The sequence below is a fragment of the Eublepharis macularius genome, chromosome 4, assembly GCF_028583425.1.
Source record: "Eublepharis macularius isolate TG4126 chromosome 4, MPM_Emac_v1.0, whole genome shotgun sequence".
NCBI lineage: Eukaryota > Metazoa > Chordata > Lepidosauria > Squamata > Eublepharidae > Eublepharis > Eublepharis macularius.
Window position 1 is genome coordinate 119,852,497 of NC_072793.1, and position 19,949 is coordinate 119,872,445.

The 19,949-nt window shown below is 42.6% G+C and overlaps 1 protein-coding gene across 1 annotated transcript in view; it reads left to right on the forward strand.

The window, feature by feature from the left end:
• The window catches only part of CELSR3 (cadherin EGF LAG seven-pass G-type receptor 3), an 89,833-nt gene that overhangs the window by 61,321 nt on the left and 8,563 nt on the right, over positions 1-19,949 (forward strand). The window contains exons 18-30 of the mRNA XM_054978760.1: positions 3,016-3,110; positions 5,951-6,160; positions 6,885-7,068; positions 8,481-8,615; positions 10,134-10,314; positions 10,543-10,710; positions 11,975-12,101; positions 12,738-12,944; positions 13,365-13,539; positions 14,368-14,480; positions 15,226-15,305; positions 15,820-15,946; positions 16,752-16,865. Of these exons, the coding sequence (XP_054834735.1) occupies positions 3,016-3,110; positions 5,951-6,160; positions 6,885-7,068; positions 8,481-8,615; positions 10,134-10,314; positions 10,543-10,710; positions 11,975-12,101; positions 12,738-12,944; positions 13,365-13,539; positions 14,368-14,480; positions 15,226-15,305; positions 15,820-15,946; positions 16,752-16,865 (1,916 nt within the window). The remainder of the gene's footprint in view (positions 1-3,015; positions 3,111-5,950; positions 6,161-6,884; positions 7,069-8,480; positions 8,616-10,133; positions 10,315-10,542; positions 10,711-11,974; positions 12,102-12,737; positions 12,945-13,364; positions 13,540-14,367; positions 14,481-15,225; positions 15,306-15,819; positions 15,947-16,751; positions 16,866-19,949) is intronic.

The following is a 19,949-nucleotide window of genomic DNA, read 5'->3' on the forward strand; positions in this document are numbered from 1 at the left end:
ACCATAGATTGATCCTGGGACCTGGTGCATGCAAGACATGTACTCTAGCACTGCAGAAGGATTACTGGGAGAATGCCAGTGCACCAGATTTAGCTCATGGATGATCTAGTGCGCATCAGAGCCAATAGTTTCTAATGAGTTCGTTTGGATCCAGCACTGACTTGTATAATCCTGGCCCCATCCTGACAGAACTTCAAATTTTTCCATGTATAAAATTACAAAAATGACAGACTGACTAAACCAACTTGGAATTTTAAGAGATCACAGCTGTTGTTATCCTACTGATGTTTTTCCCATCCAGGTCATTGCCGAACACACTTCTAGTGCCACTGGTGAGGATGGCAGTTGGCGTGGGTCATGCTGATGATAGTACTGGTGCTGTTTGTGATACCTGATGGATAGCATTAAGGATGCCTTAATGCTCCCACTAGATATCTATATGGTGTTTTTATATAGATATCAATAGTGCGGGCCTGCTGGCTTTGGTGATCCTTTTAACATTCTAGTGTTCTTGAAAACTGCATGACTGTGTTGTGCCACAAATTGGTGGAATCTTGTGCTTGAGTGTAGTACACAGTGGTTTAGCACTTGAGAAGGTTGCATCTTATATAGTAATAGCCAAGTGGCCCTGATTTCAGGATACTTAAATCTGGAGATTGGAGCCTTGAATGAACAAGACAGATCTTCTTACATATGTGAAAAATGCCCCAGGTTTGCAGAAAAATCTGAAATCTTAAAAAAAATACATTGGGGGCATTAAAAAAACCCTAAATGATAAAAGAATCTCCTGTAACTTTAACCAGATGCCCTCAGTGGCTGTTGCTAAGCCACCATAACAATTTAGTTGGTATTCTAGGCTTGGCTTCTGTCAATAAAAGACAGGCAGAGGGAGCAAGGCCCTTTCCAAGGCTGTTTTAGCGTTCAAGGGAGGACTCATTGGGGACAGGCCCAGAAGCAACCACCAAGTGACTTTCTATCACATGACTTGCATGTCGCACCTAGAACTGGCTGCTTACTACTGTTCAATAGCAACCTCTCCAAAAAAGCCAGTGTAGTGGTTAGCATTTCAAAGTAGGACCTGGGAGGCCCAGGTTCAAATCACTCTGCTGTGGAAGCTTACTGGGTGACTTTGATCCAGTCACACACTCTCAGCCTAACCTACCTCTCAGAGTTATTGTGAGGATAATATGGAGGCAAGGAGAATGATGTAAGCTGCTTTGGGTCCCCATTGTAGAGAAAGGCAGTATATAGATGAAGATTGGGGGTGGGAAGCAAGGTATGTTGTTTAGTGGATTTAAAGTAGAGAAGGGCATAAGGAAAGCTGAGCAGATGGATGCTGCTAGAAAGAGAGAAAGAGGAAACAGGGGAAAGTGACGTATCTCCAGCTAGTCCTTACAGGTTCTCCACTGTGCAATTGGGGCTGGTTCAGCCAATACTATGCAACTGGACCATAGGGAAGAGGATGTTGGTGGGTGGGGAAAGGGAGAAAGGTGAAGATGAGGGAAGACAAAGGTGGGGTGAGAGAGAGAGAAAGAAACAGGAAAAGGGGATCGCTATGGGGACAAGAAAGAGAAAGAGGGGGAGGGGGAAATGAGATGTCCCTGCAAGTCCTTACTTGTTTCCTTGATTTATAACATGTCAATCTTTAGCCCTTCAAGTCACACACACACACCCCAAAACTGAAAAATACACCGGCCCGGCAGTGTCAGAACTTGTATAACCTGGCTGATTCCAGAAAAGTTGATGTGGATGGATGGATACAGTGCTTAATCTTCCCCTTTCCTACTGCTTATCCATTTCAAATCGTCTTCCAAGCTGCTTCCTGTACCCCTCCCTCCAGTCATCCCAATATGTATTTGCTGAATAACTCCTCTTGTATGTGTTGTTGCCAAATATGATAAATCCTCTGAGCAAAATTGACAGAGGGATGAAATGTATTTATTAATCCCAATCCAAAGAAATTAGGTCATTGTCGAAGGCTTTCACGGCCGGAGAACGATGGTTGTTGGGGGTTTTCCGGGCTGTATTGCCGTGGTCTTGGCATTGTAGTTCCTGACGTTTCGCCAGCAGCTGTGGCTGGCATCTTCAGAGGTGTAGCACCTCTGTGCTACACCTCTGAAGATGCCAGCCACAGCTGCTGGCGAAACGTCAGGAACTACAATGCCAAGACCACGGCAATACAGCCCGGAAAACCCCCAACAACCACCAAATTAGGTCATGTTTGTCCCAGATAAGGTAATCCAACTAATTTATCATAAGTAGAGTTTACTCACTTTGGGGAGGGAAATGATCATAGTATGAGGTGGGTGTGTCACTTGTACCATCCCTGAATGGTATAGTTTTTAATTTCAGAAATAAAAGGGTTCTAAGACCCCCACCCCTCATTCAATGGGCTCTGCAGGCATACAGCGAGAGATGGTTCATTCTCAGGAGTGCATGAGCCAAACAGAGTAGTCAGTCTGAGGCTGATGAAATATTACCCAATAAAATTTCAGTTCCATTTTGACTATGATTTTCATTAGATGAATGATTGCAGTTGTATTCCAGAGAGACATATGGAAGTATTCAGAGACCTGAGGATCAGTGATATGGGTTCTCCTGTCATGATACCTGCTCTTCAAATTCTTTTTATATGTTGAGTCATGGAGTGAATTGTTATACCATGTAATACACTAGACAGAGAGAATCAGTGAGTGATCACTGATCAGTCTAAGTTCTTAACAACTTTCCCAGGTTGAAAATATTTAATCTCAGCATTTGGAAGAATGTTCAAAAGTTAACACATGTTAAATCAGAATTGTTAGCAAATGACTTGCTAATGAAATGCAGGGTTTGTACAGCCTCCTCTGAATCTCTTCTCTCACTGGTGCTGGCCTTCAGTGTGACTGGTATTGCCAGTGCTTTGTTCAGTAATTTTGATCTGGCATAATGCTCTTGTCTCAGCAACCTTTTCCTGGCCCACAGCAGGGAAGTGGCACTCTCAGCTTGTAAGGCTGATATTCTTCCTTCTCTCAGGTGCAGCAGTTCGGCACTGTGATGAGGAGAGAGGTTGGCTGGAACCAGATCTCTTCAACTGCACATCACCTTCCTTCAAGGAGCTCTCAGCACTGGTATGCATTCCCCTTGGCGTGTTTAGGTGGGCTTTTTAAAATTCTAGTTGTGGTGATCTTTCAGTACATCAGATCTGTACAAGCAACACAGTACCTGTCCTAGTGTATATGGATCCCCAGCTGGTTTGTGCAGCACATGCAAGGAACAACACACGTAATGCATGATGTCAGCACACAGAACCTGGTAGTATGTCAAAAGTTGTTTTCTCAGTTGTTGTTTTGGCAGCTCTGTGTCTGTGCTAAAATAATCCTTTTCTCATTTGGAGGAATTCTTTTCACCACGACACCAGCATCAGCTGTGCATTGCAGAGGATTCTGGGACACAATGTAGGGTGCAAACATAGTTCCACAGGTCTCTGGCCAGGTCTGTGTGTGGCTTCCTATGAATAAAGTGCACCTTGTAATATATGCTTGAGACTCTCCTAGGTCTGCACAGTGTAAGAGAAGACATGCAGTGGTGAGCAAGTTTAATTTCAAGGAAACTAGTTACTGATCTTGTTGAGAACCAGTTTGAAAACCACAGTGCTAAAGCACTAATCAAAAGATGGAGATCCTCAATGATTACGGATACACATATGTCCTGTTTCTAATCTTAAGCATGTGGACATGCACGTATCATAGATAACTAACATCTCAAGGATCTAATAGTACTCTAGAACTTCAACTGTTGATCCTGCCCTTTCAAGATGTCTACCTCCTATCTGAATTGTTTGCCCAGTGATGCTTGTGGACACATTTTCCAGAGAAGGCCAATGATTTCCACTCAGTTGCTTCTCTTTGTGCAGAACTTTTTTGGAAATCTGGGCTTAGTATGAGATGAGCAGTAAAGTATCCAAATGTGTTATTTACCCTTTTGACCCACTCTTTCTCCAGGGACTTCAAGGTGATAGACATGCTCCCTATTTATCCTCACAACAGCCCTTTAAGATAGTTAGGCAAGAGAGACACTGGATCAGCTAGTGAAGTTTATGGCTGAATGGGGACTAAACTTCAGTCTCTCCATTCTTAGTTTACTACTCTAATAGCTATGCCACACTAGGGGAGTTACAGCAGTGAACTCATCACTGTAGAAGCCCAAGAAAGATCTGTTAGCTTTAGTCTATTGATGCACTCTACTGGACCAGTGCAGTTGTAGCTTCTGCAACGGCCTCTGTACTGTGGTCTCCAACCAAACAATGGGCAGCATGTCAGTGTACATGCATCCCAGCACTGAGGCCACAGGCGAGAAAGCAGAGTCACACACACCAGTAAAGGCTAGTGCAAAACTATTTACATTTATTTACAGAGCATAGTCCAAAGCCAGCCAATACTTTATACAATCTGGCAAAGTGCTTCACCAGACTGTCTGTTTTAAGGCAGAGTGAGAGTATACAGAGCATATACACTTATATCCATATCAGCACTGACGATTATCCAATCAGCAGTCATGCTGAGTCATCTATCCCCTCCTGCATTGCATCATCCAGGCAGGGGAGGAACCAGACCTAACTAGTTCAGTCAAGGAACCAGATCTAACTAGTTCAGTCAGGCACATGCAGCTATCAGGAAGCCTCAGAGATCATGCTGTATTGCATTATCCACTAAGTGCCTGTTGTCTTATAGCAATGTAATGCTGACACAGCATTACAGAGGCATTCAAATTGTACATTTTCCCCTTAGGTCTGAAATTGACCAGGCCATAAACTGCTTGCCATCAAGTCAAATCAATGGCACCATCTAAAGGGCAACCCTAAGTAGATCTAGTCAGAATCCTCCACAGTGGGTTACTCCCAGGATAGTGTTCTTAGGATTGCACTAATAAACGTGTGTGTGTGTGTGTGGTGCCCTCAAGTCATAGCTGACTTATGGCAAACCCTCCCCCTGCCCCCGTGGGGTTTTTCATGGCAAGAGACTAACAGGTGGTTTGCCATTGCCGGCTTCTGCAACCCTAGTCTTCATTGGAGGTCTCCCATCCAAGTACTAACCAAGGCCAATGCTGCTTAGCTTCTAGGATCTCACAAGATCAGGCTCACCTGGGCTATCCAGGTCAGGGCACTAATAAACTTACATGGATTAAAAGAGGCAGCCACTGGAAAACAGAGGGAACAGCCTCCCCTCCCCTTCTCTCTAGAGAAGTGTTTCCATCTCTTTTGTATAGTGAGCAATATGATGATGCTGGGTCAGGGCTGGTGCCATTATAAACAGTAAAGAAGCTGACCCTCTTGCTTTTCAGTACTTATTGTCTGTACGCATCCCTTAAGGGTTCATTTTTTCCATTGTATTTTTGCAGTAATAACCTTTCTCTCAGTCCATATCAAAGGAAATGGTATCCTAATACTTTGTGCACAGTAAATTTATTTCTATCCTAAATCAACACAGGCCTTTCAAAAAAAACAAGGCAAAGGAAGCAAACAAAAAAGAACAGTGGAGAATAGATGCTGTGAATTAACTAGACCTCTCGAAACAGTTTCAAAACTTTGTTATTAAATTGGTTTGGTTTCAAAATGAGAACACTGCTTCATCCTGCAGTCCTTTTTGCAGAGGGTTAAATAGCAGAGCCATCTGTTAACCAGATGTTACTTTTCTCCTGGGGAAGTAAACTGCTGTATCATTTTCTGACGGAGAGGAAATGTTAGATCCTGGCCATTCACACAGTGATTTCCCTTATAGATAACTTTATTCTAAATGTCCACTGTTGATAACTATCAACAATGGACATCAAAGTCCAGGCTTCCAGTGATTCCCAGTTGCAGCCAAGGAAGCATTTCCTGTCTATTTAGCTTTAGTCTTTATACCAAGAGATAAGAACTGAATTTCTGTTTTGTGAGGCAATTTATATTCCCTCTTTTCTGTGTTGTTAGCTGGAGGGTCTGGAAAGGAATGAAACAGAACTGAATACCATCGAAGCCAAGAAACTGGCCCACCAGCTCCGGGCAGTGACAGACCAGATGGAACGTTACTTTGGCAATGATGTTCATATCACATACCGCCTCTTGTCCCGCTTGATGGCATTTGAGAGCAGGCAGCATGGCTTTGGCCTCACTGCCACCCAAGATGCCCACTTCAATGAGGTGAGCACCTTTTCTGACACTCAGTGCTCATTGAAATTGGATGAAGGAGAATTTGGATTTCTGGAATGCCTCTTTCCAACTTTGCTGGCAAGTAGGATGTTGCGAAATGGGTTTGCGGGGGAGGCGAGAATCATACTGCTTTGACTGTTAAGCATAATTGCAGCTCTAGAAAACAGATTGCAAAGGATACAGCGGAAGAAAGGCCCATGCAAACATAATGGAACATTTCATACCAATTTTTGTAAAGCTTTGTAATGTGCATTGCGAGCCCTTGAGAAAAGATGGCCTTGCTATAGACATCTGAACGAAAGGGTTCCTGTTTTGCATGAGAGCTCCTGTGGCATCTTCCTTCTTCAGCTAGCTGGAACTGGGCTTTGCATTATGAGCTACAGGGTAATTGCTTGGTGGATCTGCATCAAGTCTGAGGATCACTATGTTAAGGAAATAAGTGTGTGACTACCCAGATGCATAACATATACACACACACACACCCATCATCTGTTCAGTTTTATCCAAAACTTTCTCTCAGAACTGTTTTATAAGTTTGCAAGATGGCCACATGTGAAAACATTTTCCTTCTTCCTTTCAGTCTTTTCACCATCTTCTATTACTTTCTCTTCACATTAGTCTAATTGGTACTGATGTTTAAAAAACAACTCTGGGAAGTGCTTTTGAGGGAGGATTTATAGCTTCAGGTTCTTCCCTCTCTTCTCTGTATCCACAGAACCTGCTACAGGCTGGCAGCTCGGTGCTAGCGCTAGAGAATCGGGAGCACTGGGAGACATTGCTTCAGAATGATCACGGTAGTGCAGGTCTGATGGAACAGCTGAGAGAGTACACAGGCACACTGGCCAGCAACATGAAACTCACCTACCTGAACCCTGTTGCTGTGGTGACCCCCAACATTGGTAAGCATTGCTTCTGGTAGGGTCAGAGTGAGGGCCTGTACATGATATGGTAGTTCATTGACCACCCTGCAAGCCTGTATGATATGGCTGCCTTGAATGCTGCTAGCGGTAGAAAGGCAGTAAATAATTAAGGAAGGAGTAGAGATCCATGAAAATCTCTCAGACAGGCATTCATGAGTTTGCTGAAAGGCTTGGTGTTTTTCTTGGGTTTCTGCAGTGCAGTATGCTGGCCTGCTCCAGATCTCAGAGGAGGCTTCAGCTCTTCTCCCCTTGCGTTATCAAGAGTGGTCCAGAGACATTCCTTCACTGCATCCCAGATAGTTTGCCAACGTTGATGGACCTGGGGGAAGGAGATTTTTTAAAGGACTTAGGGGAGACCTGCCCAGCTAATCTTTCATACAGAGATGCCAGAATAAGGGATGGGCAGGGTAGCTATCACTCTTTCTGAGTCAGGCACAAGGCCACACTATAGCAGTGATGATGATGATGATGATGATGATGATGATGATGATGATGATGATGATGATGAAGGGAGCAATCTAAGCAGGCCTACTCAGAAGTAAGTTCTGTGTTGTTCAATGGGTTTTACTCCCAAGAAAGTGTTCTAAGGATGGCAGCCTATGTGACTTAAGCCATCTAAGTGACTAAGAACAGGGCTGCCACATCAGAGTCTGTGCCTCTGCTGCTTCAAACTGAACTATGTTTACAAGGGATCCATGATTGCAAGGTGTCCAGTCTGGATTATCTAGCCAATGATGATGATGTTCTGTTCTTCCACAGTATATCACTCTTGCTTTATTTTAGGGAGTGCTCCCTAAAACTTCTTTAGGTGAAGAATACCAAAATGATGGCCTGAGAAGATCCAGTGCAGAAGCCTCCATAGGATAGGGTATCTGTACAACAGGGTACCACAGAAGTAGTCTATATATTCTTCCACTCCTAGCAAAGAGTGCAAAGACCTGTTATTGGGGTCTACAGGCAGATGTACAGCTTGAGCCCCCCCCCCCACCTCATTCTCCTCTGTCTCACTTTTGTGGGCAAGTATCTGCAAGAGGAGTATTTTCAAAAAAATACTGCACATCCACCCCTATTGCACACAAAGCACTGATCTATTTTCCTTAGAAGGCACTTGTACAGAAAATATCCAGAAACAGACCAGTGCATGACATTTCTTAAAAATACGTGTAAGCTTTACTACAGTTATACTACTTTTGCACAGCAATGTTACTAGAAAGAAACAAGGGAAATAGCCCTAAGTGCATCACAAATTCTTCACAGGTAAATGTAAACCGTCTTATTGTGTCTGTGGTGGCAGGTGCCTCTGAGCAATCTAAGTTTTGCAGTCAGATGTTTTCCATTTTGTTTCACAGGGATCAACTCTGAAACACATTCTGACTCTTTTCCCCATACAGTACTCAGCATTGACCGTTTGGAGAATACCACCAACCCAAGGAGACGCTACCCTCGTTATCACAGCAGCCTCTTCCGTGGCCAGGTCATGTGGGATCCACACACCCACATACTCCTTACACCTCCCAGAGTAGAAGGTAAATGGCTGCTGCTGCTTTTGTTCTCTGCCAGCAACATCTACATGGACCTAGAAATCATTACTTCCTTCCATGCCTGGCTCAACTGTACCGATTATTGTTCTTTGGGGAGTACCTTGAGGAAAGGGCACAGCTGAGGCCGACATGTCATTGCACATGCTCTGGCCTAGAGCTCCTTCTTTTGGAACCATAGAAAACTGCTGCTTAATTTATTCCTAAGGTAGTTGGCATGCTTAACAATAGGGCAGAACCCTTTGCTTCTTGGGATAAATATTAATCCTTAGCTGAGAAGCAGCTCCTTCTCAACAATTCAGTGCCCTGGCTGCACTGGCCCCTCTTTGGCTATGATTAAAAGGAGCTTCCTTTGCTCCAAAAGGACCAAGAATGGTTCTTTGATTCTTTGGGTTTATAAGGATTGACAATATTGGACATTACAGTGACAATATTGGACATCTTTGTCCTTCTTGTTATTTGCCCTACTCCAACTGGGGCAAGACAACAGCTTGGCAGTTACTTGGACCCACCTGTGAGGGGCATTATTTTAAATAGTCATAGGGAGATTAAAACTTCTTTGATTGAATTAAAGCAATGCATTAATCTACTAAATCATAGCACTTCTTGGTAACTGAATACTCCCTTAAAACATTCCACCTGTGTAAGGCACAGGCCTCAGTCTCTATGGGAGATATTAAGGTTTGTTTATTTGTTTGTTTATTCTGAGTGGAACCCTGTATTTCCCAGCCAATACACAGCTGATGTATTAATTCAACATTTATATTAACATATTCTGATGACACTATAGATACACAGGATAGTGGCATACCCCATAGAAATCAATCCTGTATAAGCGTTCCCATTCTACCTATACTGGCTTTAAGAAAAGGGTTAAGTTTCAAAAGCTTCTTACCCAGAACTTTGTCTATTAAGAGGAAAGTAGATTTCACAGAATTCCAAATCTGAGAGATTCAGTGGTTATAGGGTGTGGCCAGTTTATATAGATGCTATTACACAGGCCAACAGATGACTTTACTGAACCTTCAGATTAGTGCGCTCTTAAAGGCATGGTGTGTTGCTGCTTATCACAATGGGATTTTTTCTGTGCATTGAATCAACTGTGTAGCATTGTTCTTTGGATTGACATCCAGTATGGCAGAAGATCAACCTTTCTACACTCATTCTTGTGTGTGTGTGTGGGGGGGGGGGGGTTGCAATCAACTTAAGGCAGCCCCAGCAAGGGACTTCCAAAGCAAGTGAGAAGGAGAGGTGGCTTGCCAGTGCCTTTCCTTGGTGGTTGCCCATCCAAGTACTTAGCTTCTGAGATCTGATGAGAAGACTGAAGAAAGGAAGAATAACTTCTACAAGAAACCTGAAAAACTCTATAAGCAAGATGCAGTCAAGCCTTGCATGTCAAAGATATCTATAGCTTCCATATATGAACTGCGCAGCATACATGATTAATACTGTATTTCATGGCAACAGTGCCACTGGTTCATTCCTGTTCTGCTTTCCTAAATCCAGCTCCAACCACTGTGGCATCTATATCAGCTGGCAGTGAAACCAATGACACTGTGGAAAGTTTCCCCCCAAAGCACTCCCTGCCGGAGCCTGAACCTGCTGTAACTATCCTCATCCTCATAATTTACCGCACACTTGGAGGGCTTCTGCCTGCCCGCTACCAGGTGGATCGCCGTAATCTCAGGTACTGACTCCTGCTTATTCTTCTGCTGGGCTTTTTGTTAGGCTTCCAAGCTCTGCCAGCTCTATAGGGGCACCCTATGGATGTTTGCTATCTAGGGTGACTAGAAAGCAGATTGTTTGGTGTCTGCAAAGACCGTTCAAGCTCCAGTATAGTCAGGACACTTGAAACAATCTAAGATTGATTGGTGTCAAGTGGCATTGCATAACAAGGGTTCTTTTTTCTTTTCAGGCTTCCCAAAAACCCTGTTATGAATTCTCCCATAGTGAGCGTATCTGTGTTCAGCAATCATACCTTTCTCCAGAGCACTTTAGAGACACCCTTAGTGCTAGAATTCCGCCTGCTTGAGACCGTCAACCGCAGCAAGCCCCTCTGTGTTCAGTGGAATCACTCTAGCCAGTAAGTTGCTTTGCTCACCGCACCATAGCTTCTTCCCTCTTCCTTCACGTTCATTTGCCTTGAGAGTCTGAAGGGTCTGGGGGCAGATCACTGGGCTTGACCATGGTTGTAGTCCTGTCCTGCTTTCTGCTTCCCTTTTACCTTAGGATAATGATCCTTGGTTTTCAGCATTCCTTCCGGGAAAGAGCATGATGTTGTTGGTTAAACACTGTTAACTATTTATTGCTACTTAACCTTCATTCAGCATCGACAGATATTGAACTAACAAGATGGAGTTCCAGCCTAGAGGCAAGATATGGATTGGGCAGAGTTTGGGATTAACAAAGAGGTCAAAGAAACTGAGGTGATTTGAGAAGCAAGTAAGGTGAGGCCAGTACGGTTCAAGAAAAAGACTACTTCAAGACGTTTCTTGGATAGAGGTTTTGAGGGATTGAGGAAGAAAAGCAGACACAAGAAACAACAGAAAGCATAAAGGTAGAAGTGGGAGGAAGTAATAAGAATTAGCACACACAGAGCTTTAAGTGTTCAAAGCATTTTGCACACATTATCTTGTTGGAATTCTTACCAGAGAGTTGTCTGCTTAAGGCTACCTAGTAAGTTTGTAGCCAGGGCAACATTTGAACCAGGGATTGATTTCCTGGATAACAGCTTGTTCTATTGGTCGTCCCTGGTGTAACAAAAGGACAAGGGAGCTGATGAGCTTGTGCAGATGGAAATAATGGGTATAAGGAGAGACTTCAGAGGAAATATGATCATGAATATATAGTTAAGTGATGAGGACAACGTTAAACTTGATGCAAACCATTTTAAGGAGCTAGCACATGGACTTGAGGAGAGAGTGAAATGGTCAGAGAATAGGAGGAAAAGCTCAGTTGATTACCAAATGGTGAATGAGTACTTTCCGTGCTCTATATCTGTCACATTGTCACTACTGAATGAGAACAAATCAGCAATCCCTGTTGTGTACCCTTCCATAATTGTGAAACTGGTCTTCTGTGTTGCTGCACCACAGACCTGATATGTTGGGATGTCCTCTTCTGTTAAGGGCTGAGTTCATCAGCTTTGGCCATCTATTGGGGAGGCTTTGCTAATTAAAATAATCAACTCCATCTTGATCCCTTAGAAGAGGATCCAACTAAACTATCCAAATGGGAAAAAACCTATTGCCTATGCAAGCAAGCATACTATCCAGGCCCTCCATCAGTCTCTTCATGCCTGCCCCTAAAAGACAGCCCCTCTTTTTTTGATATCTTTGTGACTGCAGGATTGAGCCCACTGGCTTTTGGACAGCACGGGATTGTGATCTTGTGTATCGAAATGCCACTCATGTTCGCTGCCACTGCTCCCAGTTTGGCACTTTCGGTGTTCTGATGGACAGCTCCCATAGAGAGGTAATTCTGGTTCTTTAGCCAACAATATAGGCTTTTGATGTATAGGCAGAGAACTCAGTGATGAAAATTAGAACATTAGGCTCTGATGTCATGGACATTTGTTTATTCACAAATATGCCCTGGACACGTTAAACAGAAGTAGTGTTGGTTGTAAAAATAAGGTATGGGCTGAATTCTCCCTCTCCACACTTTATATCACCATGCTTTGTCACTTTAGGCTGCTGGAGCCAGGCTGGGGGGCGGGGGGGGAGTGCTTGTAGTGACTTATCATGGGGAGGTAAGAGGAGTGATGGGGCAGGGTTCAACTCCCTCATCTGCACATATCCTTTCTTGTAAAAAACAGACCTTCCTCCCCAACCTACTTCATGTGTAAACAAAGCAGCAGCATGGTTGACATGTGTGGCTGCCCTGCAGCATTTCGTTCAGCCTTGGCAGGTAGCTGGATGCAGACAGATAGTAATGTAAACTTATGAGAGGTCTAGCTAATCAACTGAGCAATGATGAGCAAGAACAGAAAAGGCACGAAGAGGACTCTGCTGCACCTCCTTCTTAGTGTTATGCCGGAGAAAGAGATTGGTTCATGCAGACTCTGTGCTTTCTCCCTAACCACCTTTCTGCTTTGGTTTCTCCCTGTAGCAGCTGGAGGGCGACCTGGAGACCTTGGCCATTGTGACCTATTCCTTGGTGTCCCTCTCCCTGGTGTGCTTGCTGCTGACCTTCTCTTTCCTGATATGCCTAAAAGGTCTCAAGTCCAACACTCGGGGCATCCACTGTAACATCTCCATCACCCTCTTCTTCTCAGAGCTGCTCTTTCTCTTGGGTATCAACCAAACTGAAAACCAGGTGAGAAAAGGAGGAGGAAGAACCAGCCTCTGAGCACAGCAGGCCAGAAAGTCAATAGGAGCTCACCTGCTAGAGTGTGGAGAGGGGAACAGGTTTGTAAAATAAGGACAACAAAAAGGATCAACAGTTGTGCTAAGTGTGAATAATTTTGATTGCCCTGAAATTTACACGCACATGCCAACAGGCTTCTAGGTTTTCCCTGCAACTCTGATGGAAGTTGAGATTCCCAGAATACTTCTCAAACATCTAGACTGATATCACATTCCATGCTCTGTTGTACAAATGCAATAATGAGAATATTCAGAGATGTTCAGGGTTATGCAGGTTTTGGTACAGGAGTTCAGTTTAGGGGGAAATCAATCAGTTGGGCATGTTTTTAAGAGGACTTCTATGAATAGTAGCTGATTTTTCTCTTTCTAGTTCCTCTGCACTGTGATTGCCATCCTGCTGCACTACTTTTTCCTGTCCACATTTGCTTGGCTCTTTGTGCAAGGGCTCCATATCTACCGCATGCAGACTGAAGTCCGCAACATCAACTATGGAGCCATGAGGTTCTACTATGCCATTGGATGGGGCGTCCCTGCCATCATCACTGGTAAGTACAGATGTGTCTAGGAAGTCAACATTTCCTCACCTATAGAAAGAATCATATCCTGTGAATTATACTGAGCAAAGCTGTAAAGTCACTTGTTCTCCAAATTGCCTTTCCTCCAGTATCAGGAAACCAGGATATTATGTATAAGATACAGAACTTCCAGCTCAAAGTGAATCACTGTGGTACCACATCCATTGTCCAGATCAAATGTGTGGTTGTATGTATTAAAATTGTAACCATAAAGCTGTGAGCATTATTATTTTATTTACATTATTTATTGTCCACTGTTCTCACTGGGACTCAAAATAGATTTCACAGAGTAAGTCAATACCATCAACAGGATGGGACATCCAATAAACAATGCAATAGGATTTGGACTGTAGAAATCTGGAACCCACCAGAAATCTGAAAACAAAACAAAAGCAAATCATAAGTATTAACATGACATGTTAAACAGCAACAGGCCGTACAAAGTATACACAGTAGTATAGACCACAGTCCCTAACCCCTTTACCCAAGTATCTATTTAAACCAATTATCTTACTGCACAGCCGTATTACCTGTGTGGAAAACTCTCTTGAATTATTGAATAATGATCCAACATTTCAGGTCTTCTTAAACCATGAGCCTACAAGTCTTCTACAAAACAGCCAAGCAATTCAGCTTGCAATATTCAGACTTGTCCTTCTGTTGGAAGGAACCAAAAGGATGATTCAGATTTGCAGTGACCACCATTTGCTTTAAGATGCTAAGGCAAAAAGCCTTGCAAAAGATGCCATGGGTATAGGAAGAGAATTGTGTAACCATAATCTCTTTTCTTGCTGCTAGGATTATCGGTGGGCTTGGATCCAGAGGGTTATGGGAACCCAGATTTCTGCTGGATCTCCATTCACGATAAACTGTTCTGGAGTTTTGCAGGGCCTATTGCTATTGTTATTCTGGTAAGTACTCCTCACATATGCTCACTCTTTGCCAAGACTCTCTGTCCTTTCCTCTTCCTCATACAGATCTTCTCCTCATTCTGCCATCACCTTGCTTCCTTTTCCTATCATAAACATCTGGCAAGATGCCTTGCTCATTTTTCTTTGAACTTCCTTCTCTGTTTATCATGTTTCCTCTCTCTAGATTCCTAAACCTCAACACAGTTTTTGCTGTGCTTTGACAATTGCATTTTCCTCCTTCTCTGCTCTTCCTCCTTTTATCCTTTGCCATGAGGTTGAGCAGGACTTTGTAGTGCAAACTCCAGTAAAGGTAGCTGGACAGTCTGCACCAGATGAAGGGATGGATCCAACAATCTGTCAGCAGAAGGTGCTGGTGATCCCTGAACTTTCCTGCACTCTCCCCACCCACCACCTCCCAGTAGTCCATTCAGACCCTAGGAAAGTTTATTCATGGAGCGGACTAATAGCCACATGGATCAGGAGGGGGAAGGGGACATAAATTCTTCCTGTTTCTTCCTGGGCCTTGTTTCTTCCCCGCAATTCTGGGAATAGACTTTCCTAGGATCAGAAAGGGTTGCTGGGGGAAAGGGGCAGATGTGGGAAAGATCTGTAGCCCTTGCATTCATGGATTGCTAGATCCAACCCAAAGCCTCCATAGGGATATTGGAGGGTAAGGCAGAGTTGACAAAAGAGTTACAATCCATGCAAGGGCTGAGCTATTCCTAACCAGCTGGTCTACTTCCAGATGAATGGGGTGATGTTCTTGCTGGTGGCAAAAATGCTGTGTTCCCCAGGTCAGAAGGAAACCAAGAAGAAATCAGTTCTGTGAGTATTAAATAGCCACAAAGATGTGTTTGGCCACAAGGCTGCTCTATAGCAAGGCTTTTGTTGTTGTTGTTGTTGTTGTTCTTGTTGCAAATATTTGAGCATCATGCCCCATAAGCCACGTTCTGCCTTCATTACAGTAAAATACCACCATGTTTCCTGTCAGTCAGTCATGAGATGTCCTCCTTTAGTTTGTTTGTACTTCCAAATGTTGTTTGAACTGTCTACCTCCCCTGCAACTGAAGTTGCTTGAGGCAGGAACTGTGAGTTTTTGTCATTACCCTGCTAATATTCGTTTGTAATGCTGGAGTCATGAGTTAGAAAGGCCCCCATAAAGAGTCACACTGGAGGAGCCAGACTCCAAGTGCACTGTATGGGTGTGGTGGGTGGGCTCATGTGCCGCCGCCTCCTCCCCTGCCTTCTACATTGGTGTCTGTTGGGTTTTAACTCAACTGCCTATTATAACTTCTGTGTCTGTCCTTCTGGGTGGCTCTTTCTCTCTGTCTCTCTCCAGCATGACGCTGCGCAGCTCCTTCGTTCTGCTTCTAGTTATTAGCACTACTTGGCTCTTTGGCCTCTTGGCTGTCAACAACAGTGTCCTGGCTTTCCACTACCTCTACACTATCCTCTGCAGCCTTCAGGTAACTCTCTGTACTAGGGCAAAGATGGTTAAGCGGACTATAGTGGCACAGTCAGAGGGGAAGATGGCTGGCTTCTGGTGAGAGCTATTTCACAGAATTTGCTTCCCAGATGAATCATACTTCTTCCTGTACATTCAGTTCCCTTAAGTTTCAAAAGAGGGTTGCCATGTGGCATGAGGTGCTGCTGTTGAAAAAAACAGAGGTCCAGCTCTCAGGCACGCAAGACTATGATTGCACAGTTCCTTGGATCCAGGCCACTGACTCTGCAGAAAGACAAAGCATGAATAAAATGTTTATGGAGGAAAAAGCCAGGAAATTAACAGCCTAAAAATATTTGCTAGAATACTCATAAAATTAACAGCAAATTTGTCTTTCACATTACTAAACTTTCTGAATGCCTGATGGGTTTCAGATGTTTGCTTCAGTACTGCTAATTTGCTAGTCTTGTCATGTCTTCTTATGCATTGGGCTTCCTATAGCTAATGTTTAGTGTGCTGATCTGTTTAGAATGTTTCCCACAAGAGCCTTTCTAGCACGCTTCCTTTATATGTAGATCTATTCTGCCTTCTAGTGGAATCTGGAAGTAGTAGTTGTGCTAATTAGGTTTCTTGGAGCTGTAAAAGATTAACAGTAATATTTTGTATTTATATAGTGTCCCCCCCCCCCCCCCGCTTGCATTCTGGAACAAGTAAGAAGAATCTGGACTCATGTGAGATAGGATAATATGCATCCAATTTTCCTCTCCAGTGAATTATAAATGGTCTTGGTCGGTTGGATTCACAGCGTCTCATCCTCTCCATCACAGGGCTTGGCAGTGCTGGTTCTATTCTGTGTCCTGAATGAAGAAGTGCAGGAAGCCTGGAAACTAGCCTGTCTTGGCAAAAGAGGTCAGAGTGAGGAAGCCAACAGAAGTGGTCAGGTGGGAATTACATATGAACTTATTCAATGAAAAGATTACTTTCAACTGGCCTTGGATTTTGCTGTAATACTGTCCTCTCCCCAGAAGATCTATGATTAAGCATACATTTCCCCTGATTTTCCCTCCGATGGTATACAATGGAAGTTGGGGTATCCAGCCTTTCTTCTGATGGTTGCAAAATTCTAGCCTAGGTAAGGGTCTCAGGCCTTAGGCAGGGAGAAGTTCCTTAAATGTGTCTTCTTCACAAGCTTCAGTGAAGAATTAAGCCACATCTGTTGAATTTTTGCCCTGTTGTGCAGTTATTAATGACATGACCTCTTGTTCATGACGGGTTCTGGCAACCTACAGAGGGTTATAAAATTATGTACAGAGTGAAGAAAGTGGACAACAAAGTTTTTCTCCCTCTCCCATATTACTAGAATGTATGAGCACCCAGTGAAGTTGATGGGCAGCAGATTCAGGAAAGACAAAATGAAATATCATTTCACTCATTTATGTATTTATTTACAACATTTGAAAAAGAATTACCAAGGCAAATGTGTGGTTAAATATATTAAAATAAAGCTGTGAGCATTATTATTTTATTTACAGGCAGCTGTTGCAGGGGACTTTATATTATTGTAAAGAAAGTAGCATCTAATTAGAGAGTCAGTTTGGTGTAGTGGGACTCTAATCTGGAGAATCAGGTTTGATTCCCCACTCCTCCGCTTGAAGCCAGCTGAGTGAACTTGGGTCAGTCACAGCTTCTAGGAGCTCTCTCAGGCCCACCCACCTCACAGGATGATTATTGTTGCGGCAATAATAATACTCAAAAACAAAAGGAGCCTCCCAGTCCACCAGGACCAGCACAAAAGACACAACTGGGAGGAAAATATATAAATTCAAATTGTAATGTGCATAAGTGCAAAATGCTAAGTGCAATAAATACAATTACAATAGAAAAATCATACAGCAATTAATAATACAGTTCATACAAACTGTGGTAATCTGTATCAATACTCATATAAATACTACAAAGACTTTTGAGCTCGCATGAGCTATTACATTAAATTGCAGGATAGCGCGACAAGGTGAAAGTCTAGATTAATCACCAGTCCACTCCCATATAGGGAATAATAAAGCCAATAAGCACAGTTGTCGACGGGATGCTGCGAAGCAACTTTTTCCAATACCCGTTTCGTGTGTCTTCTTCTTGGGCAATTATCTGGTGAACTAAAGGAGTACATACATTAAATATACCGAAGGTATCCACCAATACAGTTACACAAATACATGATCCAAAAATACACTTATACAGTCATGCAATAATGTAAATACACTAGAAAACACCTGCGCTTATTCTGCCATGCAATCGAAAGAGGATTATTAATTGCTGTATGATTTTTCTATTGTAATTGTATTTATTGCACTTAGCACTTTGCACTTATGCGCATTACAATTTGAATTTATATACATTTTCCTCCCAGTTGTGTCTTTTGTGCGGCAATAATAATGATATAGTTTGTAAACCACTCTGAGTGGGCATTAAGTTATCCTGAAAGGTGGTATATAAATCAAATATTATTATTATTATTTCTCCTTTCCCTTTTCTGAGCCACTCTGCAGACTTCATTGTGGTCCAGTAGCAACTACAACATTCTTTGGGGGCAGCCAACACAGTTAAATAAACATTGTTTGCCATGTAGACAGGACCTCTGTTTTTTTCCCCTCTCTCTACAAATAATATAAAATTGTCTTTGGGTCCATTGTGGGTCACCACTGTGGATCACAACTCAACCATTGAAGAGGATAGGAGCATGGAACCTGGGGGCTAAGCCCAAGTTTTCAAGCCCAGTTAATCTTTCCAGTTACAATTTTTCTTTATTTAAACCACAAACAACAACACAAAAACTAGACAACAAACATAAGAGGACAAAAAACATTCTAGAAAGAAGACATACTAGCAACACATAGACAAGTGAAAAAAGAAAAAAGAACAAGAAACCCTTAAACTAAACTACAGATTGAGTTCCAATTTTCTCCACCACAAATATAGATCATTTTCAGAATCTCACTTATTCTAAGTTAAACATAAAGGCCCTCTTTTTTCTTGGTTCTTAATTCATAAATCCTGATGTCATCAAGTCTTTATTATCCATTTCATGTAAAAAGTCTATAAACAGTTTCCATTCAGTCAAAAATATAACTAATGTCTTTTCCCTAATCAGTGAAGTGAGCTTTGCCATTGACGCAAACTCCAATACTTTTATCCACCATTCCTCCACTGTAGGCAATGTTGGAGTTTTCCACTTTTGTGCATAGAGTACTCTTGCCACCATAATCAAATATAAAAACAAAGTCCCAAAGCTTCTTTCCAACTGGCTGTCCATTATTCCCAACAAAAAAAATCTCTGGTTTCAACTGGATCCTAATCTTCAAAATCTTCTGAATCAATTATTGTATCTGCAACCTGAAACTCTTTGCTTTCTTACATGTCCACCACATATGAAAAATGTCCCTTCTTGTTTAGCACATTTCCAACATACATGTGAAGCACCCTTATACATTCTAGCCAATTTTTCAGGAGTCATATACCAATGATACATCATCTTATAAAAATTTTCTTTGATACTAGAGCTTAATGTAAATTTCAACCCCCTTGTCCACATATTTTCCCATTGCTCCATTAATATGTCATGTCCACTGCTCAGAGCCAAATAGGCTGCATGAGCAGTATCATTAAAGTTAAAGTTTACATATGTCATGTCCACTTTTTTTTTTGCCCATTTAATCATACATTCTTTTACTTGCTCTTCTTACATATCAAACCTCAACAAAAGTTTATACATTTTAGAAATAACACGTTCATCATTTGTACAGAGGGCAATTTCAAATTCAGTTTTAGATTGCTCAGTCATAGTGACTCCTGTCTAATTTAAATCTCTCTGAGATTTGCATATAGAGAAACCACTGCCCAGTCCTCTCTTGGTTTAATTTTAACTTGGCCTTGAGAAAATTCCAATAAATCATGATAAGTTAACCATTTAGGTGGACTCACCATTCCCCTTCTAAAACGAGCTTCTTGTGATGACAACCAGAGAGGTA